Source organism: Panulirus ornatus, chromosome 14 (genome assembly GCF_036320965.1).
Source record: "Panulirus ornatus isolate Po-2019 chromosome 14, ASM3632096v1, whole genome shotgun sequence".
In the NCBI taxonomy this organism is placed as follows: Eukaryota; Metazoa; Arthropoda; class Malacostraca; order Decapoda; family Palinuridae; genus Panulirus; species Panulirus ornatus.
The window spans coordinates 52,206,031-52,230,615 of NC_092237.1; the positions used below are offsets into that span (position 1 = coordinate 52,206,031).

The following is a 24,585-nucleotide window of genomic DNA, read 5'->3' on the forward strand; positions in this document are numbered from 1 at the left end:
CTGATTTCACTAGTGTGGTGTTATTTATCAGTGTTGTTGAGTTTACAGTTTATTCATAGTAGATGTAGCTGGAACATGGTATATTTTCAGAATCATAACTTTTTTACATAACATGCCAGGAGATATAGAACATGCAAAACATAAGGAAACCTGAAAATCCTTTGTAGTACATACCTGATCATCTGTCTGTTTAGAACAAGTCATGCATTTTATGTGACTGAGTATACAAGGACTCCCCTGAATTCTTGATATGGCCCTTAGTATTGGAATTCCTATGAATCTTTGTTTTGAATTAGTTAACACAACAACTTTCCTGACTTTTTGGTGTGATATAGCTAACATTAAGTGAGCTGTTAATCCTTTGCTTGGACTGTTACGTCAGGACTATTTGCAATTTTTGGTATGTCCTAGTTATTACCAGGAATGCTAATAAACGAAAGATATATATTGCTGTTTATTGCTTCTCTTCATGAAGTTATCCTCATACACATGTGAATGGTATTACCTCACAGGCCACAGATGCTGGGGGATCAGGACATACAACTGTCGTGCCAGTGCGGGTCACCCTTGCTGACAGCAATGACAACCCACCTAAGTTTTCCCGTCAACAGTACCGTGCTGTCATTGATGAAGGAGCACCAGATTTTGACCCACCCTTGATCATAACGGTAAGACTTAAAAGGCTGTACCTGATTCACCCAGTGGAATGTAGAGGGGATTTAATAGTGGTAGGTACCCATGATATAAGATTCTCATCTACAGTGTATACAAATCCTTTAGTTGCTTTACATCATGATCTGAGCCCAATGTGTTTTTTCTCTCTTTGTTGTCACAAAGAATGTATGGTAAAGGATGATTTAATTGACATGTAATCTAACTGATTTCCAGTGTATTTATTTTGCTGTGCTGGGAGCAGGATTACTAACATAAAGCTAGTGTCTTTTTTTTCTGTTGATTATGTATAAGCTGCAGATATTGTGTATAAACTGTAGATATTCTATAACCATTTACCATTCATTTTCCTAGGCTCAATCCTTTTGTTTACCTGGCTTAATCTTATTAGTTATCTAGGTTTCAACTTTTGAATTAGAAATATGTAGTGACTTGTTTTTTGGCTGCCATGTTGACTGATAATGCAAGTTCTCATATCTCTTGGCTAATTTTGTCACTCAGTTATCCCTTGGCTCATTTTTTTACCATTAATGCAGATCCTCTTGTTTATTGCCCCAATCTTTTCAGTCAATAAATCAAATTTGACAGCTGTGTTTTATTGCAGATAATGGCTAATGTCACTCACTAAAAAATTTTCTTAGAGGAAATTATTTTTGTAACCAGAAAAATCTCAGATATACAATATGATTATTTTTATTTCAAATTCGTTTTGTTCTCTTCTCTCCTAAAAGGCACGTCCTTGTGTTACTGTCCGAACAGTAACTCAATAGAAAATGTCAGTCAAGGATATATTACTAAATCTCATGCTTTATGATTTATCTGATTCATATACTTTGTTATTGCATCATTATTCAAATTGAACTGTAAATCAGTAACATCACCATAAAACTCATTGTCACTGTTCTCTTAACCAGCTTAGCTTCCTTCACATTCCATTCCCAGGCTGAAGATCCGGATGCTACCTCACGAGTTGTGTACAGTCTAGTGGGCGGTGATCCAACGGGACTCTTCATTATCAACCCAGACACAGGCAGAATACGTGTTGCCAATGAATCTGGCCTAGATATGTCCAAACTGAAGACTGATTACATCATCCTGACAGTAGAGGTGAGTCTCGGCATATCTGTTTCTGGTCAAATGTCTCCAGTGCCTTCAAATTAAAGTCATGATAAGCCTATTAGTATGTAAACCCTAAATTACATAGAAAGTAATTGTATCCAGGTAAAGCAAAGCCCCAGAAATCTGGGGAAAAAGTTCCTTGTCTTATGGAAGTGCATCACAGAAATGTTAAAAAGTTACTGGACTGTTGTTTATGTGTTGGTAATATACAGGTATTAGAGTGTGAAGTGTTCAAGTTATTGTTGGAGATGTGTTGGACTACTCACAAAATGTTGAAGCTTTGTTAAGACTATGATGCAAGAATGCTGAAGATGTATTAGGTATGTTTTTAAATGCTTAAGATGTTCATCAGTGTTAGAGAAGTGTTGAGCAAATGGTAAAGTGTTCTGGAACTGTTGGAGAGGTACTGAGTTGTCAGAGTATGTTAGAGATATGTTCAAGGACAGTTACAGATATAATGGAGAAGTGCAGTGGCAGTGGAATGTTGATAATGTTGGAAAATGGTTTGCAGATGAAATGTCATATGGCTGGAATAGTCTTGGAAATATATTTAAGCACAGATGGACATATGAAGCTTATAGTTTGGGAGCAGTGAGAGATGTCTGTTTGAGACTTGGAGATATGTTGAAGTACTGATGAGTTTTAGCCCAGTATTGAATAATATTTGCAAGCATTGTGAGCACAGCTGAAGTTATTTTTAAGTGCTTAAGTGTGAATGGAACCTTGCAGCAATGTTGAAGGTTCTAGAGGTGGATTTTTGGAAATGTTCAAGGATGTTGAACGGATGGGGATCCTCAAAATGTTGTTAAAGGAGGATTATTGGAGTTGTGTTGGTGGCATCCTAAAATGATGAAGTAGTAGATTTGCAGTAAGTAAGAACTTTTGCTTTTTTGTATGTGTATCTGGTGACCCTTACCGATTAATGTGTCAAAAGTAACATAACTCATCAGTTACTTTGTAATATTCTAAATACTTTGTAGAGTGCTGCTTTTTGAAGCAAGCAGTTTCCTACTATATTCTGATGTCTCCAGCCCAGCATTCCAAACTTAAGCAACTACCATAACTCAGGTATTGCAAAGGTGCTGGTGCTCAGCGAAATGGGTGATATATTTGAAAATACTACATCTATTGTTTAGACACTGCTCAGACATCTGTGCGTCATCATACTTTATTGATTGCTTTGTTTGGAGTTGCTATTTGTATCTACTTATATGAAGCAAGTGACATTGCAATAGTGAATGTGATTGGACTACACAAGTAATAATTACAGTTCATTGTTTTAAGTTGCGAGTCATATCTAATCACACAAAAGCAAGTGAAACTGCATAAAACTGTTTGAAAAAAGATCAAATTATTTTACATATCCAGGTAGTGCAACTCCATTCCCTTCACCAAGACCCTTGCTTGATGCTCCTAAGCCTAAGCTGAGATTGATGATCACACTTGATGACTTACTTCATTACATTTGATTCCTTTTAACTGTCCTTTGAATATGAATCATAATCTTGACTGTGATTTGCATTTGATAATCTCCTGTGGAGTATAACATTATTTTGATACTATATCTTTTATATTCAACTTAATCAAAGCATGATAACATAACAATCTAAGTAAATCAGTAAAATCATTTAGTATGAGCATTTCATCATTTCAGTATAAGTTCAGCTCATACTGCTACCTGTTATGAAGAAGCTTTTATGTCTTTGGTTGTTTAAGTGAAGACACTTAATTATGAAGATATATGAATTTGTAATGAGCTGTTATTCATAAGAGACATGGATAATATCCATATATATTTGAAGTATCATTAAATTTTAGGGAGAATAAAAAGATGTTTTGGAAGGAGGCGAATAAAGTAAGTAAGACAAGATAATAGATGGGAATATCAGTGAAGGTGGTTAATGGTGAGGTAATAACAAGTAGTGGTGAAGTGAGAAGATGGAATGAGTATATTGAAGGTTTATTGAATGTGTTTGATGATAGAGTGGTAGATATAGGGTGTTTTGGTTGAGGTGGTGTGCAAAGTGAGAGGGTCAGGGAGAATGGTTTAGTAAAAAGAGAAGAGGTAGTGAAAGCTTTGTGGAAGATGAAAGCCGATAAGGCAGCGGGTTGGGATGGTATTGCAGTGGAATTTATTAAAAAAGGGGATGACTGTGTTGTTGACTGGCTGGTAAGGATATTCAATGTATGTATGGTTCATAATGAAGTGCTTCAGGATTGGTGGAATGAATGCATAATGTCATTGTACAAAGGCAAAGGGGATAAAGGTGGTGTTCAAATTACAGAGGTATAAGTTTGTTGAGTATTCTTGGGAAATCATATGGGAGGATATTGATTGAGAGGGTAAAGGCATTTACAGAGTATCAGATTAGGGAAGAGCAGTGTAGTTTCAGAAGTGGTAGAGGATGTGTGGCTCAGGTATTTGCTTTGAAGAATGTATGTGAAAAATACTTAGAAAAACAGATGGATTTGTATGTAGCATTTATGAATCTGGATAAGGCATATGATAGAGTTGATAGAGATGCTCTGTGAAAGGTATTAAGAGGATATGGTGTGGGAGGTAAGTTGCTGGAAGCAGTGAACAGTTTTTATCAAGGATGTAAGGCATGTGTACGAGTAGGAAGGGAGGAAAGTGATTGGTTCCTAGTGAATGTCAGTTTGTGGCAGGGGTGCGTGATGTCTTCATGGTTAATTTGTTTATGGATGGGGTCGTTAGGGAGGTGAATGCAAGAGTTTTAGAGAGAGGGGCAAGTATGCAGTCTGTTGTGTATGAGAGGGCCTGGGAAGTGAGTCAGGTGTTGTTCGCTGATGATACAGTGCTGGAGGCTGATTCGAGTGAGAAACTGCAGAAGTTGGTACTAAGTTGGGTAAAGTGTGTGAAAGAAGAAAGCTGAGAGTAAATGTGAATAAGAGCAAGGTTATTAGGTACAGTAGGGTTGAGGGGCAAGTAATTTGGGAGGTAAGTTTGAATGGAGAAAAACTGGAGGAAGTGAAGTGTTTTAGATATCTGGGGGTTGATTTAGCAGTGGGTGGAACCATGGAAGTGGAAGTGAGTCATAGGGTTGGGGAGGGGACAAAGGTTCTGGGAGCATTGAATAATGTGTGGAAGGCGAGAACGTTAACTCAGAGAGCAAAAATAGGTATGTGTAAGGGAATAGTGGTTCCAACAATGTTATATGGTTGCAAGGCATGGGCTATAGATAGGGTTGTGCAGAGGAGGGTGGATGTGTTGGAAATGAAATGTTTGAGGACAATATGTGGTGTGAGGTGATTTGATCATGCAAGTAATGAAAGGGTAAGAGAGATGTGTGGTAATAAAAAGAGTGTGGTAGAGAGAGCAGAAGAGGGTGTATTGAAATGGTTTGGTCACATGGAGAGAGTGAGTGAGGAAACATTGACAAAGAGGATATATGTGTCAGAGGTGGAGGGAACAAGGAGAAGTGGGAGACCAAATTGGAGGTGGCAGGATGGAGTGAAAAAGATTTTGAGCAATCGGGGCCTGAACATACAGGAGGGTGAAAGGCGTGCAAGGAATAGAGTGAATTAGAACGATGTAGTATACTGGGGTCGATGCGCTGCCAGTGGATTGAACCAGGGCATGTGAAGCGTCTGGGGTAAACCATGGAAAGTTTTGTGGGGCCTGGATGTGGAATGGGAGCTGTGGTTTCAGTGCATTGCATATGACAGCTAGAACTGAGTGTGAATAAATGTGGCCTTTGTTGTCTTTTCCTAGCACTACCTCATGCATGCGGGGGGAGGATGGTGCCATTTCACGTTTGGCAAGGTGGCAACGGGAATGGATGAAGTCAGCAAGTATATGTACATTTGTATGTATGTATATGTCTCTGTATGTGTGTGTGGGCATTTATGTATATACTTGTGTATTTGGGTGGGTTGGGCCATTCTTTCATCTGTTTCCTTGGCTACCTTGCTAACGCAGGAGACAGCGACTAAGTATGATGAAATAGATAAATGATTTGAACTTGTTGTTCAGTGTTGGTAAACATTATGTCTCAAAAATGGCAACCCTGGAACTAGAAAGCAGATGAAGCTAATCTTAACATGCTATAGAGTTTTATTTTCTCATTGTATTAGTTTATATAACTTTTGAATATATGTAGTTATTTACTGCACACACCAAAAATTCATGTTCCTAATTTCAATATGTACAATGTAAACTAAGGCAATGAAATGTGATCACACAGAAATTGAAGTGCTAAGGATGGCAACTGTCTCCAATTGAGATTACGGGTGAGTAAAGATTAGTGTCACATTGCTTCAATGAAATTGATGCTTTAGGAGAGGCAGATGATTGGTCTTGCATTTCATCCATTACGGAAGTTAGTGTTGCTGAAAATTTTCAGGAATTTGCTCTACAGTGTGAATTATCAGCAAGTAGCACCAAAATAAGATACCCCTCTTTTTTAGGGGGAGATTTCCTCAACTTTTATGAGTATGCTGTACTTTTCCTGTATATGCCTTTCATGGCTGATGTCAGATGTCTGATCCAACCAAGGACTCTCATTGACACCAGCTACTTAACCATGTCATTGATCGCACCACTAACTGATCATCACCACTATCCTTCTCTGATCAATCCCTTGCCACATCCACACAGGCCAGCGATGGTGAGGGGTCCCACACAGCCAACATCAGAGTTTTGGTGAGGGATGCAAATAATAATGCACCAATCTTCAGTAAGGACCCCTATTTGGCTGCTGTGCAGGAGAATGCTGCCGAAGGTGAGACATAGAGACCTGTATGTTTTAAGGCATCAGATGCATACTTGTGCATGTGTTAATGAGTCATCTTTGCAAACTTGCTGAGGCATCAGGTGTATATACTTTAGTTGTTATGTATTTTCAGTTGTTTCTTACAGCACACTTAAAGGTCTGGTGTTTGTAAATATACTGTTAGTGTGTACTTAGTTTATAAATACTTGATTTTTATTTGCTAAGGAATCACTAGTGTGCCAATAGTACCTATAGCCTAGCAAACGTTTGCATTACAACATCATATAATCTGCTGATCTTATTTCTCTATATGCATGTTTTACTCTGCACATTTCACAGTGGCTGAAAATGTTTCTACTTCTGCCATCAGAAGTAAGTCATATGAAATGTTGAATGGTATAATTCTGTTGCAATGCATAGAATGATTGACATGATGATTGACAACTGTTCCACCTACAAAATATGTAGCCACAAGATAACTGTACCTTGTTTGAATAACAAAAGTCATGCTGTTGGCACAGGTGTTTTAATATTTGCTTTTCCATTGGTCTAGGGAGCGTGGTGGAGCAGGTATCTGCCAGTGATGCTGACACAGGAGCTAATGCTGCCATCACTTATCGTATCCACCGTGGTGGATATGATGACTTTGCTGTTGATGGTGCCACAGGCATTGTCACAGTTGCTAGAAAGCTTAACTATGATCGGCGGCAAAGCTATGACATTGAGATTGTAGCAACAGATGGAGGTGAGGATGAAAGTCTGAATTCATCTAGTTCAGAGAGTCATGTTTTTATATAACTAAAATCGTTATACACTGTAGGAGGTTAGATGATCATGGACAAAGGGCAGACACACCCCACTTATGAGTAAAATTAACATGCATCAGCAATTCAGTCATCATATTCAAGAAGTCAACTGAACTTGGGTCCCTAGCACCAACTCCAGAGGCAGGCAAAAGATAGGAGGATGCAAGGTTCCCCAGAGCAGACCTATCTTTCCAGGTCACCCCTTTCTCCATATTAAGCAGATTTGTAGCCCTCAGCTTCTCATTACAACTCAATTTTTGTAGTTAAGGTAATTTGACTGTAACTTTAAGATTAAGTAAATGAAATAAAGAGTACAGTTTCCTTGATTAAAGGGCCATATTATTAATCATAGTCATACTAAATGGTTTTAGCATAATGATAACTGACAGTAATTTAACCCTTCTCCACCCAGGTCTCCCACAGCAAACAGCCACCAGTACCCTAACTGTTAGTATCATTAATAATAATGACAAAAGCCCATACTTCACCCCCACCACCCAGCGTACACAGGTGAGTATTCTGCCTCTCAGTAGCACATACAAAATCCATTAATTCAACTAGAATATTCCAGATTTTGGGGATATGTTGACTCAATTACCAAAGTTGTTCATATGCATATATATATGTCTCAAAGGCAGCTTACTGTGAAGACAAAAGTCACCTGTAGATCCTCATTCACAAATTGCTATGACTTTCAAATAAGTCTTTTCTTTTTAGTGAAGAAAATGTTTAATTTCACTCCTTTTGAACTTTTGGAATAATAGTCTCTGATTATGCTAAATAACCTTCTGATGTTTGAGGGAATTTTATTTTAGTTTGACTTTCTGATAGAAAGCACCTCATTGTATACTGCATTGCATATTTTCCATATACAGTTACACCACCAATTTTCTGGCACTCTTGGTTCCAAAGCCTTGCCGAATTAACCATTTTGCTGGACCAACTGTGGTCATGTAATAGTAATTCATCAACACACCTCTAGCCCACTAATTATACATCTCCCATGTGTCTAAAGTATACCTTGGACTTCTAGAAATTTAAATTAAACAAATATTGAATGTAAATTAAAAATGAATGAATGAAATACATTATACACCTGCTCAGTACTGAGGTGCTCATCAGCTATGAGTTTCGCAAATTCGTCCACATACTCGGCAGCTCCTTCGTGGTTTAAAGACTGCTTTTCTCCGCACACTTTATTCATGGAAATTCCATGATGCTTCTTGAATCTTTGAATCCATGCTTCACTATAGTCACACTCATGTTGTAATTTCCCTTCTTATGGAACAACTTATCCTGGTCCATTGTCATGCTACCTGACAAGTCCACTCCATCTCTCCGATACTGTCGAAACCATTTCATCATCACTTGATCATGCTCAGTACTCTTACTATCTTTCATAGTTTTTCCAATCGTCGTTTGCTTCTTGGAATCACTGTCTGCATAGAATTTCAAAATTTTCTCCCTTTGCTTCTTTATATCATAAAAAGTTGATGAACCAATACTGTAGATGTCACACAGCTTGCGCACTGACACACCACGGTCCATTTTTTCAACATTTCTACTTTTATCTTGGATCGATGTGGACTGGTGTTTGACACCGCAACTGACACTCTCATAAGTCTTAGAAGCCATAGCTAGGGTTAAATTTAAGCAAGATAAGCTAAGAATCTCACAGAATTGCGGTATCACCACCAACAAGTGCAGTGTAAAGAATGTAAATAAGGACGCCCTACACACATCGCCATCTGTGGCCACCCAGCAAACTAGTCTGGTGGCCACGGTAATTTCAAGTTCCCTTACGTAATTTTGTCCGGACTAAAGGAGGTGCTGAACCATCAGTTTCCGGAAAATCAGTGGTGTACCTGTAGTTACTCTTGATATTGCACAAGGAACACTTATGTTAACACTTAATGGTATTGATTTATGACAGAAGATTTAACAAACTTACATGCAAAGGAGTATATATATATATATATACAGTATCTTTTTTTATTAGAAAGTGTCTCAGAGTCATGCTACAGCTATTCATGAAACCTAGATAGTAGAGCTTCTTTCAGTATCTTATGCATGCTTTGCAATTGATTACATGATTTTTGTGCTAGTACTCAAAAGCATTACATTTAGAGTATTTAACTAAGAGCAACACCTGGGCCTTTATTAGAAAAAGCATAAACTCAATGTAGATCCAAATTCTTTCATGTTAAACAAATGAAAGTGCACTACAAGGTTTATTCCTGCTTACCTGATAGCAAAAGAAACAAGTTTAGTTTCTAAGGTTAAGTTTACTTGATTTGATACAGGTTACTTGCTCATAATTTTTCAGAGACCCCATTGGAATTGCATGTCAGTATCATAGGATTTAGCTCATAGGTCCCTTTCATAAATGAATCTACAGATAATCATAGTAGATCCATACAAGATTTACCTAAAAATATTAAAATTTTATTCCAGTTCTTATGGAAGTTAATTATTTCATTGATTTTATGTTAAAAGCTCCTGTCATGGACAAAAGCCCTCTTTAAAGCTAGGCCTTAGGTGAAATGTGAAAAGGTTTAGAAAGACAGAGGAGTAGAAAAAGTAGAGGAAAAATAATCTAGAGTTTTGAAGGAAGTGGAAAACTTCCCTTCTAAGGTATGGTAGGTTGTAGCCATTAGGAAAGAACTTGAAATTTTAGAGGTGTAGAGAAAGAAGTGAATGGGAAGGTTATTTATCCTTGAGCTCATATATATTTGCCATTCCTGTATAACTGAGGTAGCATAAGGAACAGACAAAGAGTTCTCATTTGCTCACATCCTCCCTCAAGCTATCATGTTTAATGCACCAAAACCAGAGCCCAGTATTCACAGGCAGGTCCTGCAGAACTTTCCATGGCTTCCCCCATCTGCTTTATATGAACTGGTTCAGCCCATTAACAGCACTTTGTTCCCAGTGAACCACACTTCACCTCCTTGGAGTTACACCAGAAGTGAAAATTCACCTTCGTTAAGGCTATATCATGAGTTGACAAAACAGTACAGTCTTGTCAAAGAACTTCTCACTTCAGAGAGTCCTCTTGTCCATGTTTCTGAGTGTAGTGCAACATTGAAGCTGCAGGAGCCCAAGGATGAATGGTCCTAGGGTCAGATCCCCACGCAGAAGGAGGGATAAATTCTTAGGGTAAGGGGTGTCTGAGCTCTGTTCTCCAGATGAAAGTGTGGATGGTGCTATCATTGCTCAGTAGAATTCCTTTTTAGGAAGAATTATTTTTTCATTGAGATCAAAAAGACCTTATTTCCCTCCCATCTAACTAATGCCACTGTTAACTCCTTTGCCTTCTCTTTACCAGGTTTCAGAGGATGTGGAGGCTGGAACAACATTCTACACATTGTCAGCACAGGACCCAGATGTGGCAGGTGAAGGAGCGCTTGTGTTCGGGGTTAACTTGCCAGTGTCAGCAGTGAATAGTGATGGACGTCCGGTAGAAGGACCTCCAAGGGATGCCTTGGCAGTGAGTTTTTTTCCTTTTATCAGTCTCTAGCTGTCATGTATAATTATACTTTGTCGCTGTCTCATGCGTTAGCGAGGAAGCACAAGGAAACAGACGAAAGAATGGCCCAACCCACCCTCATACACATGTATATACATACATGCCCACACATGCACATATACGTACACAGACATATACATATATACACATGTACATATTCATACTTGCTGCCTTTATTCGTTCCCATCACCACCCGCCATGCATGAAATAGCATCCCCCCTTCCCTCCATGAGGTAGCGCTAGGAAAAGACAAAAGGCCACATTCGTTCACTCTCAATCTCTAGCTGTCATGTGTAATGCACCAAAACCACAGCTACCTTTCTACATCCAGGCCCCACAAAACTTTTCATGGTTTACCCCAGATGTTTCACATGGTTCAGTCCATTGACAGCATGCGACCCTGTTATACCACATCGTTCCAATTCACTCTATTCCTTGCACACCTTTCACCCTCCTTTATGTTCAGGCCCCGATCACTCAAAATCTTTTTCACTCCATCCTTACCTCCAATTTGGTCTCCCACTTCTCCTCATTCCCTCCACCTCTGACACTTATATCGTGTTTGTCAATCTTTCCTCACTCACTCTCTCCATGTGACGAAACCATTTCAGTACACCCTCTCCTGCTCTCTCAACCACACTCTTTTATTACCACACATCTCTCTTACCCTTTCATTACTTACTTGATCAAACCACCTCACACCACATATTGTCCTCAAACATTTTATTTCCAACACCTCCACCCTCCTCTGCACAACCCTATCTATAGCCCATGCCGTGCAACCATATATCATTGTTGGAACCACTATTCCTTCAAACATACCCATTTTTGTGGCATGCAAAAGGTGCGAGGTGGGCATGTTAGAAAGGATAGTGAAATTGGGGATGACAATCTTAAATTGCTAGTGAAAGAGAAAAGAGATATGTATTTGTGTTACTTGCAGGGAAGGAGTGTGGATGATTTAGAGTTGTATAGAAAAAGCAGCCGGAGGGCAACAAGAAGGTGTAAGGACTGAAAAGGAGGGCAAGTGAGTGTTGGGGTGGGCAAATATCAGCAAACTATAAGAAAATGATTTGAAAGGTTAATAGTATATGAAATTCAAGAGAACATATGTGAGCATTTGTTTTTTTTTTTTTTTTTTTTTTTTTATACTTTGTCGCTGTCTCCCGCGTTTGCGAGGTAGCGCGAGGAAACAGACGAAAGAAATGGCCCAACCCCCATACACACGTACATACACACGTCCACACACGCAAATATACATACCTACACAGCTTTCCATGGTTTACCCCAGACGCTTCACATGCCTTGATTCAATCCACTGACAGCACGTCAACCCCTGTATACCACATCGCTCCAATTCACTCTATTCCCCGCCCTCCTTTCACCCTCCTGCATGTTCAGGCCCCGATCACACAAAATCTTTTTCACTCCATCTTTCCACCTCCAATTTGGTCTCCCTCTTCTCCTCGTTCCCTCCACCTCCGACACATATATCCTCTTGGTCAATCTTTCCTCACTCATTCTCTCCATGTGCCCAAACCATTTCAAAACACCCTCTTCTGCTCTCTCAACCACGCTCTTTTTATTTCCACACATCTCTCTTACCCTTACGTTACTTACTCGATCAAACCACCTCACACCACACATTGTCCTCAAACATCTCATTTCCAGCACATCCATCCTCCTGCGCACAACTCTATCCATAGCCCACGCCTCGCAACCATACAACATTGTTGGAACCACTATTCCTTCAAACATACCCATTTTTGCTTTCCGAGATAATGTTCTCGACTTCCACACATTTTTCAAGGCTCCCAAAATTTTCGCCCCCTCCCCCACCCTATGATCCACTTCCGCTTCCATGGTTCCATCCGCTGACAGATCCACTCCCAGATATCTAAAACACTTCACTTCCTCCAGTTTTTCTCCATTCAAACTCACCTCCCAATTGACTTGACCCTCAACCCTACTGTACCTAATAACCTTGCTCTTATTCACATCCACTCTTAACTTTCTTCTTCCACACACTTCACCAAACTCAGTCACCAGCTTCTGCAGTTTCTCACATGAATCAGCCACCAGCGCTGTATCATCAGCGAACAACAACTGACTCACTTCCCAAGCTCTCTCATCCCCAACAGACTTCATACTTGCCCCTCTTTCCAGGACTCTTGCATTCACCTCCCTAACAACCCCATCCATAAACAAATTAAACAACCATGGAGACATCACACACCCCTGCCGCAAACCTACATTCACTGAGAACCAATCACTTTCCTCTCTTCCTACACGTACACATGCCTTACATCCTCGATAAAAACTTTTCACTGCTTCTAACAACTTGCCTCCCACACCATATATTCTTAATACCTTCCACAGAGCATCTCTATCAACTCTATCATATGCCTTCTCCAGATCCATAAATGCTACATACAAATCCATTTGCTTTTCTAAGTATTTCTCACATACATTCTTCAAAGCAAACACCTGATCCACACATCCTCTACCACTTCTGAAACCGCACTGCTCTTCCCCAATCTGATGCTCTGTACATGCCTTCACCCTCTCAATCAATACCCTCCCATATAATTTACCAGGAATACTCAACAAACTTATACCTCTGTAATTTGAGCACTCACTCTTATCCCCTTTGCCTTTGTACAATGGCACTATGCAAGCATTCCGCCAATCCTCAGGCACCTCACCATGAGTCATACATACATTAAATAACCTTACCAACCAGTCAACAATACAGTCACCCCCTTTTTTAATAAATTCCACTGCAATACCATCCAAACCTGCTGCCTTGCCGGCTTTCATCCTCCGCAAAGCTCCCACTACCTCTTCTCTGTTTACCAAATCATTTTCCCTAACCCTCTCACTCTGCACACCACCTCGACCAAAACACCCTATATCTGCCACTCTGTCATCAGACACATTCAACAAACCTTCAAAATACTCATTCCATCTCCTTCTCACATCACCACTACTTGTTATCACCTCCCCATTTACGCCCTTCACTGAAGTTCCCATTTGCTCCCTTGTCTTACGCACCCTATTTACCTCCTTCCAGAACATCTTTTTATTCTCCCTAAAATTTACTGATAGTCTCTCACCCCAACTTTGTGAAGCATTTGTGAAGGGGGCAAATGGGGAAGTGGTAACAAGTGGAGATGAGGTGAAGAGGAGGTGGAATGAATACCTTGAATGATTGTTGAATGAGTTGGAGAACAGAGAAGTAAATGTAAAGAGTTTGGGTTAGGGAGTTATGCAAAGCAAGAAAGTCTTTGTAAATCATTTTGTGAAAAGAGAGGAGGTGGTTAAAGACTTGCATATTTGTGAAAAGAGAGGAGGTGGTTAAAGACTTGCATATGATGAAGTGTGAGAAGGTGGTTGGAGTGAATGGGATTGCAGTTGAATCTCTCAAGAAAAAGGGTGACTGTTTTGCTAACTGGACAGTTAGGATTTTAAAAGTATGTATTGCTTATGGTTAGGTGCCAAAAGGTTCCTGGAGTAGTTTTGAAAAATAATTTGTTTACTTCTATCACACAGTATGTTGCTTTTACCAAAAGGAAGGCTGAAAACTTCTCACAAATCTAATTTTTTATTTTTATGTGTTAATTAATGAAATGTTCTTGAAATGGTTTTGTATAAAGGAAGTTTTTATGCTGATATCATAATCATTGACATATGATATTACTATAACATTGGAATATTGTTCACCACTTTTAGGAAAATTTTGATGAATATGAAGGAACTCCTGTTTTCTTACATAGCTAAATACATTATTCAATAGTATGTACAAAAAAAATATGTTTGGTTTTAACATAAAATGGAACTAGCACTGAAGACCTTGATATATAAATCTAGATTTGGACCTGTTTTAGAATTGTAGCATTTCACTCATTGTAATACTTTTCCCAAAAGAAATTGCAAATCAAAATTCTCTGATAATACTTCTCTTCTTAGAATTTGCAGGAATTTCTTATCCCCCAGTGTGATTGCAAAATGTAATATCACCTTTCACAACTCCCTTGGTACAGGAAGTGTTTGTGGTTGACCGCCTTACTGGCAGCGTGACTGTAGCTCAGCGGCTGGACCGGACAATGGCCACAGAAGTAACTCTGGCTGTTACTGTCACAGACATGTCTGCTACACCACCACAAGTTAGTCTGACACTTTATATTTGGTCATTTGGAACTGGACTTTTTCCACTGATAACAACATTGATGTATTTCCACTCCTTGTGTAATATGTCAGCTCTGGCCTATATACAACCATCTTTTATTCATCACCAAAATTAAATTAGAATATTATTTTTCTTAAATGTAGATGACAAATTGAAGATGAAAATCTCTCATGTGTTGCCCAGATACTGTATTGGTCTATATATGATTTAGTAAACCCATAAAACAATAGTACAGTGACTAGATTATCACTAATGACTGATTTCTACAGTAGTAGTCAGCCCCTCAAAATTTATGCTTAAAAAGAAAATTATTCTACCTAAGCTCAGCACTTGTTGCCTTTTCAGCAACCCCCTTTTTTTTCTCATCTTGGATAAGCATAATCTAACACCAGGTGGGCTGAGTAGCCTGAAGAAGAGATCCTTACATATGGTAATAGGGTATGATAATGAGAATTTTTGGTTTACAGTCTAGAATTTAATTACTAAAAGTTGCAGTCATTTAGAAATTAATGTGCTATTCTCCTGTGACTTTTGTAGGATTCATGGTTGAAACTGGTATCTAGATAAGCCTTGAGTAGCTGATAATTCATATGAAGTTATGATAGGTTTTCTAGTGTAAGCAAAAAAGTTTTTATACAAAGATTTCTTTTCAGTATATGGTTCCAACTATGTGTCTTTAAAAATATCCCTTAACTGTCCTTTGCCACCACATCGATTGTTATTATTACCATTTCTATAGGTGGGTCATGGCAGTCTTGTCATCACCATTGTGGATGTGAATGATTTTCCACCAGTTTTCCCTCCACCATGGAGTCCTGAGAGTCCAACCATCCATGTCAAAGTGGTGGAAGAGCTGCCTCGAGGCTCTCATTTGACTACCGTCACTGCCTCTGACGTAGACTCCAATATAGGTAAACAAGAGTGTGAACTGATGGTAGTGGGGATTACAGGATTAGTAAGGTCAATGGTGATGACCACTTATAAAGATATGGAAAAAGGTATTGGGATCTTCAGTGATGGGAATTGTAAAGATAATGGAGATTCCAAAATAGGTAACTATAATGGTTCTTGCGTCTCAGCATAAGTGGAAAGAAAAGTAAATGGGACCTTATCATATGGGAAGTGGTAAGAGATGAGTACTCTAACTAGGATAAAGATAGTTGATGTGGATTGCAGTAAAGTAAAGGTTAAAGATAAATATGAAGATAAAGGATGTAGTTGAACAGTAAGGCTCTCAAACACAGGCATTATGAGGATGAACAAACTCCATGGTAGACATAAACATGATAAACAGAGGTGGTATTGATTTGAATAATTTGATAGTGATGCTGATGTTAGAGTTAATATTATGATAACACATATCAGCAGGTCATGTCATTCACTGTTTAAATTGTGCTGTTTGTTAGTGTAACTTGTAATCACAGTAGCATCAAAGTTTCACATTTGATTACCACTCATATCTTCATGTATATCATCATAAGGGTTTGTATAATGGTAGTGTTATTGCCATGCCTAAATAACAAAAAATTACTCTGATTAAAGTAAAACAGCTGTAACAATAGAAGGTGTAGTAAACATAAATTTGCAGAAATGAAATATACCTAAATAGCACAGGTGTTCCTCCTGGGCAAACTGGGACTCACCATAGTATCCTGGCATCTGTGCCTGTTGTAACATGTTTGCATTTGCAATAATGCTGTTCTTAATATAGGGTCTGCATCTGTTCCCACTAGATGAATAGGTCCACTACTATAATTTCTAATCCAGTGTCTCTTTTCATCCCAAACAGGAGGTTACTCTCTAGCAGAGCCCTCTGATCACTTTGCTCTGGACAATGCTACAGGAGTGGTAACAGTCAAGGATAGACTGGACTATGAGAGACAACCTGAACTCAGCTTTGTTGTGGTGGCTCATGATACTGGCGTCCCCACTCTGTCTGCCACTACTACAGTCATTGTACAGGTATTCTTACTGCCACTAAAGAAGGCTTTTTTTTTCTACAAAGAATGCCTTTTAAATGGGTTCTAAAGATACAGGAGGGCTGCCTCTATCAGTGGAGTTGTATTGGTGGATGGAAAGTTTGGGCTGAAGCTGTTTTGGAATTCATGACTAAATAGATGCTTAGTATAATTGCCTATTTACGATTAAGTGTTTGTACACAATGGGGTGAGACTTCTACACTCATGAGGCCTAGTATCTTGAAATTTTTTTGCCATGATGTAGGTTTTTGAACATTTGTATACTGCTGACATTAACATTCTTATTATGTTAAAATATGTGAAATGCTGGAGAGTAGATGAAAGTTGTAGAGTACTAAGCAATGGAACTGACAAATAACAAAAAATCTTTGATAAAGATGACACTGAAATACTGAAAATGTACAGTATGACACTATCCAACAATACACTCTCACTAGAAATACTCTTTCCTACACTTAGTACCATCCAACATATAGCACTCTTTTAACACAGTCTCTGAAACTTACTTTAACACTTATCATCAGCCAAATTTTTTCCCTTTATGATATTTAATGTCTCTATCACAGCACCCACCCAAATAAATTCTTATCTACAACCAATTAAATATCCTCAGGCACTTATTGTTCTCTACCACTTGGCTTTCTTTAAGATACTGAAACCTAAAACTCTTATAACCTTCCAGATTTTACCACTCCCTTACATAACCACTCAGATATTTACAATGGTACAGTGTCAGATGCTTTCTAGCAGTCCAGATCCAAGTAATCCAGCCAGCCTTCTCTTATTTCTAAAACAGAATTCAGTCTCACATAGAAATCTTTAGAGGTTCATTACACATAAACTCCTTTCCCTAAAATCATGTTGTCTTTCACTTAGGTAATTCCATCTCTACAGGAAGTCATTCATTTTCTTTCTGATTTTGTTTTCTGTACCAGTTGGACCACCCTTGTTAGGGAGACCAGTCTGTAGTTCAGTGCCTCTCCCTGGTTTCCTTTTTCATAGACTGGCATGATGTTTGCCCTTTTCTATGCTTTTGGCACTTTCCCTTTCTTCAGCAACATCCTGAATAGTATTTTGATTGCTTTGTCAATTGTATCGAGATGCATCTCTAGCATAGATGTTGAAATTTCATCAAGACCATGAGCCTCGTATGGATCAAGACCCTTTAGTATCCTATGATTTTTTTATGGAAATCTCAGTGCTTTTTAAGACCTCCCTCCAGTTCCATCTCATTGGTGATGGGACTAAAAGAGTTTTTTACTGTGAAAACTCTTTTAAACTTATCATTCAGTTCCCTACATATCCATACATCATTGTCTACAACTCATCCCTCTGAATTCCTTAGCATGATTAGTTGCTCTTTTGCTGCCATAAATTGCTGATGAATTCATGGAATAATTTTGGATTTTCTTTTGTATTGTCCAAAATATTCTTTTCAAAATTCCTGTGTTCTTTCTTATCCTGCTATATTTGTTCTTTGCTCTCTTATACCTTACAAATCTAGCTGGCTGGAGTGCCACCTATATTTTCATTGTAGCACATTTCAAAGCACCTTTGCTTTTTGAGATCTTTTATTGAGCCATTTCTCCATATTTCTCGATCTTCCCACTGTTTTAGCGGCTAGAAGTACTGTATTTCTGTTCGTTTTCCTTCAGTTTAAAATTCACAGAACCTTTTCCCACAATGCCATGTTCTCAACTATTGAAAGCCTTTTCCTACTTTATATAACCATAGAAATTGTTAAGTTCTATGTACTTTCCACAGTTATTTATCTTCTTTGAATCTGTTTTCATCTCTGCTACTTTTACATCCTCCTTTACCATATAATCAAATATAAACATTATGTGATCACTTTTTCCAGTTGATGCATCATATATGATCTCAATATCCATGCTTGTATGTGTGAAGATGAGACCTAGAAATGATAGTGTATCAGGCCCTCTTATCCAGATATGTTCATTTAAATGCTTATATAGAAAATTTTCCATTATATGCTTTAAAGACTTATGTCGTCATGATGCTGTCACCATAGTAATCCAAATTTCCCTTCTTTATAATTTGAATTCCCCTCATTGGTGCTGTCTCTGAAAAGTGCATATTTTATTGCTTCATACACCATCCTGATTGGTCCTTCATTGTTATCATTGTATAATTGTTCTGCATTGTTAGAATTCCTTAGAGAATTATATGATATCAACTCCAGTTTATATCTTTGCTGAGGTACATGCCAGCTATGCCTGTGATAGCAGATTCTCATTCACTTGACCCATAAGATGAAGTTCCTTTCCATTCCCACCAAGCCATCAGTGTTTGTAAACATGATCTTTAGCATGAACCTTCTTTGCTAAGTCCTCCTATATTACTCATACTGGCTGTGTGTGTGACTATCATTTATGATTGCTATTTATGTGCAATGTAGAGAGAGCTTTACACATGAATTATCCCATCTTTCATTCTTGCATACGTACCATGTCTACCTTCTTATGTGTATACACATACATGCACACACCCCAGCTCAAGCCAGTGCATGTGTTTCTATCCGATTGTATATTTGTGCATGCATGAAGGGAGTTGTACAACCATGGGTCCCTTAACTTTCAGACTAGCTTTCTGTCATGCAGTTTTTTAACTTTTCAATGTTCCTTGAATTCATTTCTTCTTCATTCACTTTTATTTCAATACCTGTTACAACAAACGTAATTCTTCATAATATTATTGTTACTCGATGCATTTTCAGTGATGATGATGTATGCAGTATAATCATGGTGTTTCTTGTCTCACCCTACAGCTAGAGAACATCAATGATGAGGAGCCAGTGTTTAGTTCTGCCCTGTATGAGGCTGAGGTGCCTGAGAACTCCCCACCAGCCACACCTGTCATGAATGTCACAGCCACTGATGCTGACAAGGGCCAGTATGGGGTGCTCACCTACTCCCTTGCTGGTTAGTTTTGATACACTAACTTTTCACTTTAAAAGAATCATAAGATTAAAAGTAGTGATCCTCAAAGCAAGTGCAACAGTGCATTCATAGTGCTATATTAGAAGACAAATGAGAATTTTGTAAGTTATGGTGTGAGTTTTGTTATATGAAAACTTGACTGAAAGTTGGGAGTACAATCTCAGAGAACTTCTCACTCCAAAGGAGTCCACTTTTCTCTGCTACTGGAAGTAACCAGGAAGATAATGACAGTAGGGAAAGCCAGTGTCTTCTCATCAGAAAGACAGTGGAATAGAAAGTCAACCCCAAATTTCTAGAGAATTTCCTAGAGAATCTCTCATACTTTTGGGACACTGCCTTAGAAAGAAAAAGATTTTCAAGTTTCAGAGCCAACTTTTTTTTTTTGTAAACACTTAAGACAGAGATCTTTAGCCACATTTTGAAATGTACTCTCTTTTACATTATTTTATTAAAAAATCCATCTCTGTTACAAATATTAAAGCTTGTCAGTTATGATTGCTCATTACCTTCTTAAGTCACCTTTCACCTCTCCTACTGCAGGTGACCATCAAGAGCACTTCGCTATTGATTCTAATGGACTTGTGACAGTGAGAAACGGTGCTCTGTTAGACCGGGAAAGTCTCTCCTCAGTGGTATTGCGAGTGGTGGCTACAGATGATGCTCCAGAAAACCACCGCCACCAGTCCTCTGTCCCAGTGAGTGTAGAAGTGTGTTACTTACCATTGAGTTGTTAAAGATATTTTAATTCCTGGAAAGCCAATGACTGGAAGTATTTGGGTTTCTTTGCTAGTACTGATTAACATATCTGTACACAGTTAATGTGTTTGCACCTGTAAGTATATAATTCTTTAGATTGGTAAGAAATAGGTTATCTGTGCACTTGCACTTTATTAGTTGCAGGCTGTGAACACATAGATACCATCTTTTTAGAAATTGGAGTTTTTCTGAATCATATCTTATATTTCATGGTCCTATCTACCTATTTGTAAGCTATTTATTCCTAGTAGAATATGGCACTGCCTCTTTATAATGTAACTGTAGTAATTATAAGTTGTCATTTGTATACTTTCAGTGGTATATCCAGAATTCAAATGACATGAGCCTATTCAGGACTTTTTAGATTTCTTGACTGCCATGTTTGCAAATTATCTGTCTTGATACTAGGTGCTTCAAATATACCTATGCTTTTTGATATGATCTTTGATATCCATGAGAAAAACTTTCCCACCATCATCAAATAACCTTACCAGTTTACAAAAACAAAAGCTGAAAATATCATACAGAATGCCTGAGGAAAAAGGGAAAGCTCAAGCTTAGAGTTTGAAGATGGTCAGTAAATGTTGTTGCTAGATAATGATAGTCAAGTTACTGTAAACCAATGAACATGAATAGATGATTAGTGGATCAGAACATTTGGCAATAAAATGATTACTGATTTGGAAAATTTGGCTCCGTTTTGATTCTAAGCATTATGAGTATATTTACATACAAGGTATGCAAGACTGTTTGATTTTCCAGACTGAAGGTAAGGATATTAAGTTGATGAAGTGGATGTTACCACAGTAAAATGCTCATGTGAAGGACACCTTCAGAATGCATGGCTTTTAAAAGACCTATGTAGATAACTAGACTGGTTTGTGATACACCTAAATCCCTTTGATAGTAATGCTTTCCAAAGGACTTATCACTAAGGGAGAATATCAGCAGTTTTAAAATGCAGTGCTTCACCAAGTGAAAAATAGCATTTTGCATGTATGTAAAGAACCAACAGAAGATGTAGTGCATCTTTATTACTTCCATTCCCTTTCCCATGGGTTGGTTTAAGTACACAGCCACGAAATCACTCATAATCATCCTCAGCCCTGCACAGTTTGAGTTTGCCAAAGTGTAACATAAGCTTCCACAGTTACAGAATACTTACTTTTTAACTTTTTCCACTACCTTTATACAAAATATCTATAACCTTAATTGGTTATATCACCACATAAATCCATCTATTCCACAGTCTGCTTCTCCTCCTTGTATCTTTGACTTTATTACTGAAATTCCTTTTGACAAATACATCATCAGCCTCATGTTTAACATACCCAACTATCCTAACAAACTTACATCCATACATCTTTATAATGATTTCTCCACTAAACTTACACTTCTCAGATCTTCAGTCTTCCCAATATACTCTTAATTCAAAGTTTACTGTATGTTTAACATACCCCTACTATCCTAACAAACTTACATTCATGCATCTTTATAATGATTTCTCCACTAAACTTACACTTCTCAGATCTTCAGTCTTCCCAATATACTCTTAATTCAAAGTTTACTGTCCTCATTTTCTTTTACCAATCCTGACCTGTAGAAACTTGGCTTTCAAATCTATACATAAGAGCTGGGACAAGAAATCCATGGAAGCTTCATGCATATACTGTGCTTAATTTTTTTCATTCAGTGCACTGCCAGTTTTTTCCCTTGTATGACTACTTTTAACTTTCACACCACAATGCTTTGATCATTATTCCCAGATATCTAGAATCATCAGTAACTTCCAGTTTTTCACCGTGCAGTTTAATATCACACTGTAATTTCCCATCTCTTTCAAAAACTGGCTTACTTTTATCTAAATTTTCTTTTAGCATCTTCCTCATTCATACATCCTCAAAGCAGCCCACCATTCAGTCAAATTCTTCCCCTGATTTAGCTAACTGTTGAGCATCATCTGCATACAATAACTGTGACAACTTCTGATCTTTTTCTCCAAGGTTAAGTGTTACACCACCATTTTCCCACCTCACTGCTGTCACCACCCATAATTCCCTATCCATTAAAACGATAAATAACAATGGTAGCATCATCCAGTCTTAATATATCCCCACGTTTATTTCATACTACAGCTTACTCTTATCTTACACATGCAGTGCTTCCCTTTTAAAAGCTCTTAACAGTATTGAAAAGGCTTTCATGCATACTATATAGACTTTCCAGAGTTATTCTATTTATATCATCATAGTTCTAATATAAAGCCATAGATGGTGCATACATATCTTTTTTCTCTCTAGCTTTCTCCATTATATAAGTGCAGAATCTAATCTACACACACTCTTCACTTCATAAACCCACTTTGTTCTTCACCAGTAGGGGGTCCTCATAACACAATCACTCCTCCTCATAACACAATCAGTCACTATCGTACCCTACACTCTGCCATAAGGAGACCAATTCCTCTGCATTTCTTACTATCATTTTCACTCATTTTTCCTTTATACATTGGAACAGTTACTGCCTTTATTCAGTCATCAAGCACATGATGACTTTTCCATACTTCCTTACACACTTTCTAGATCCACTTCACTGAACCTTCATCTTTACCCTTTACTCTCTTACTTACCCTTCCATCTGTACTCTTAGCTTTTCCATGCCATAAAAACATTATTGCCCCTCATATTTCCTTATTTGTAATTTCTTCCTCCTATATGTCTGGTTATCTTCCTTCTAATGTCTGTTAATCCTGCTATACCAATGGACATATCTCTTTCACTGATTAAATGCATTCCATTGCTATGAATAGTAGTGAAATAAAGGATAACCAGAAAGGGACAGGCAGTAGAAATGAATTTTCCAAGGAGGAAAGTTACTCAAGAGAATTTGATATAACAGAAAACAAAGGTTTCAGTTGAAAAAAAAAGAAGCAAAATGTGTTGAAAAGGCAGACGATAGGTGAGAAGGAAATTTTGATATGCAGCTTAAATAGGTAATTTCACTGATGAGAGAGGTTAAACAAAAAATTTGATGAAATAAGGGAAATGCTGATGAGAAAAGGAGAGCTGAGATTGTAGTAATGCTTGCTGACCTTACTTTCTTTAGGAAATTTTTGATCAGCTACGTTGAAGATGACATCATCTCTTTAATTTTCTGCTCATCTGTTTTAGGAATCAAACTTCCACAGTATATTGTTTATGTTTTCCTTACAGCTTCACATCACCATCACCGACATGAATGACCATGGCCCTGTTTTTAGCCAGAGGTCATACTCTGCCAGTGTGGTTGAAAATCTTCCGTTGGACCCCCCAGCACCTATTGTTCAAGTCACTGCTCATGATAGTGACTATGGTATTAATGCCCTGGTTAAATATTTCATCACAGAAGGGAATGATTTAGGTCAGTGTTAAAGTCCAGTTGGCTTTTCTCTCAAGTATTAAGCGAAAATTGGTATGTTTGAAGGAATAGTGGTTCCAACAATGTTGTATGGTTGTGAGGCGTGGGCTATGGATAGAGTTGTGCACAGGAGGGTGGATGTGCTGGAAATGAGATGTTTGAGGACAATGTGTGGTGTGAGGTGGTTTGATCGAGTAAGTAATGTAAGGGTAAGAGAGATGTGTGGAAATAAAAAGAGCGTGGTTGAGAGAGCAGAAGAGGGTGTTTTGAAATGGTTTGGGCACATGGAGAGAATGAGTGAGGAAAGATTGACCAAGAGGATATATGTGTCGGAGGTGGAGGGAACGAGGAGAAGTGGGAGACCAAATTGGAGGTGGAAAGATGGAGTGAAAAAGATTTTGTGTGATCGGGGCCTGAACATGCAGGAGGGTGAAAGGCGGGCAAGG

At 38.2% G+C, this 24,585-nt stretch overlaps 1 protein-coding gene across 1 annotated transcript in view; it reads left to right on the forward strand.

Moving 5' to 3' along the window:
• The window catches only part of Cad87A (cadherin 87A), a 119,508-nt gene that overhangs the window by 68,913 nt on the left and 26,010 nt on the right, over window positions 1–24,585 (forward strand). Inside the window, exons 13-24 of the mRNA XM_071669899.1 lie at window positions 513–668; window positions 1,615–1,779; window positions 6,410–6,533; window positions 7,078–7,269; window positions 7,743–7,840; window positions 10,659–10,820; window positions 14,903–15,025; window positions 15,788–15,959; window positions 16,838–17,010; window positions 19,816–19,969; window positions 20,528–20,682; window positions 23,956–24,142. Of these exons, the coding sequence (XP_071526000.1) occupies window positions 513–668; window positions 1,615–1,779; window positions 6,410–6,533; window positions 7,078–7,269; window positions 7,743–7,840; window positions 10,659–10,820; window positions 14,903–15,025; window positions 15,788–15,959; window positions 16,838–17,010; window positions 19,816–19,969; window positions 20,528–20,682; window positions 23,956–24,142 (1,861 nt within the window). The remainder of the gene's footprint in view (window positions 1–512; window positions 669–1,614; window positions 1,780–6,409; window positions 6,534–7,077; window positions 7,270–7,742; window positions 7,841–10,658; window positions 10,821–14,902; window positions 15,026–15,787; window positions 15,960–16,837; window positions 17,011–19,815; window positions 19,970–20,527; window positions 20,683–23,955; window positions 24,143–24,585) is intronic.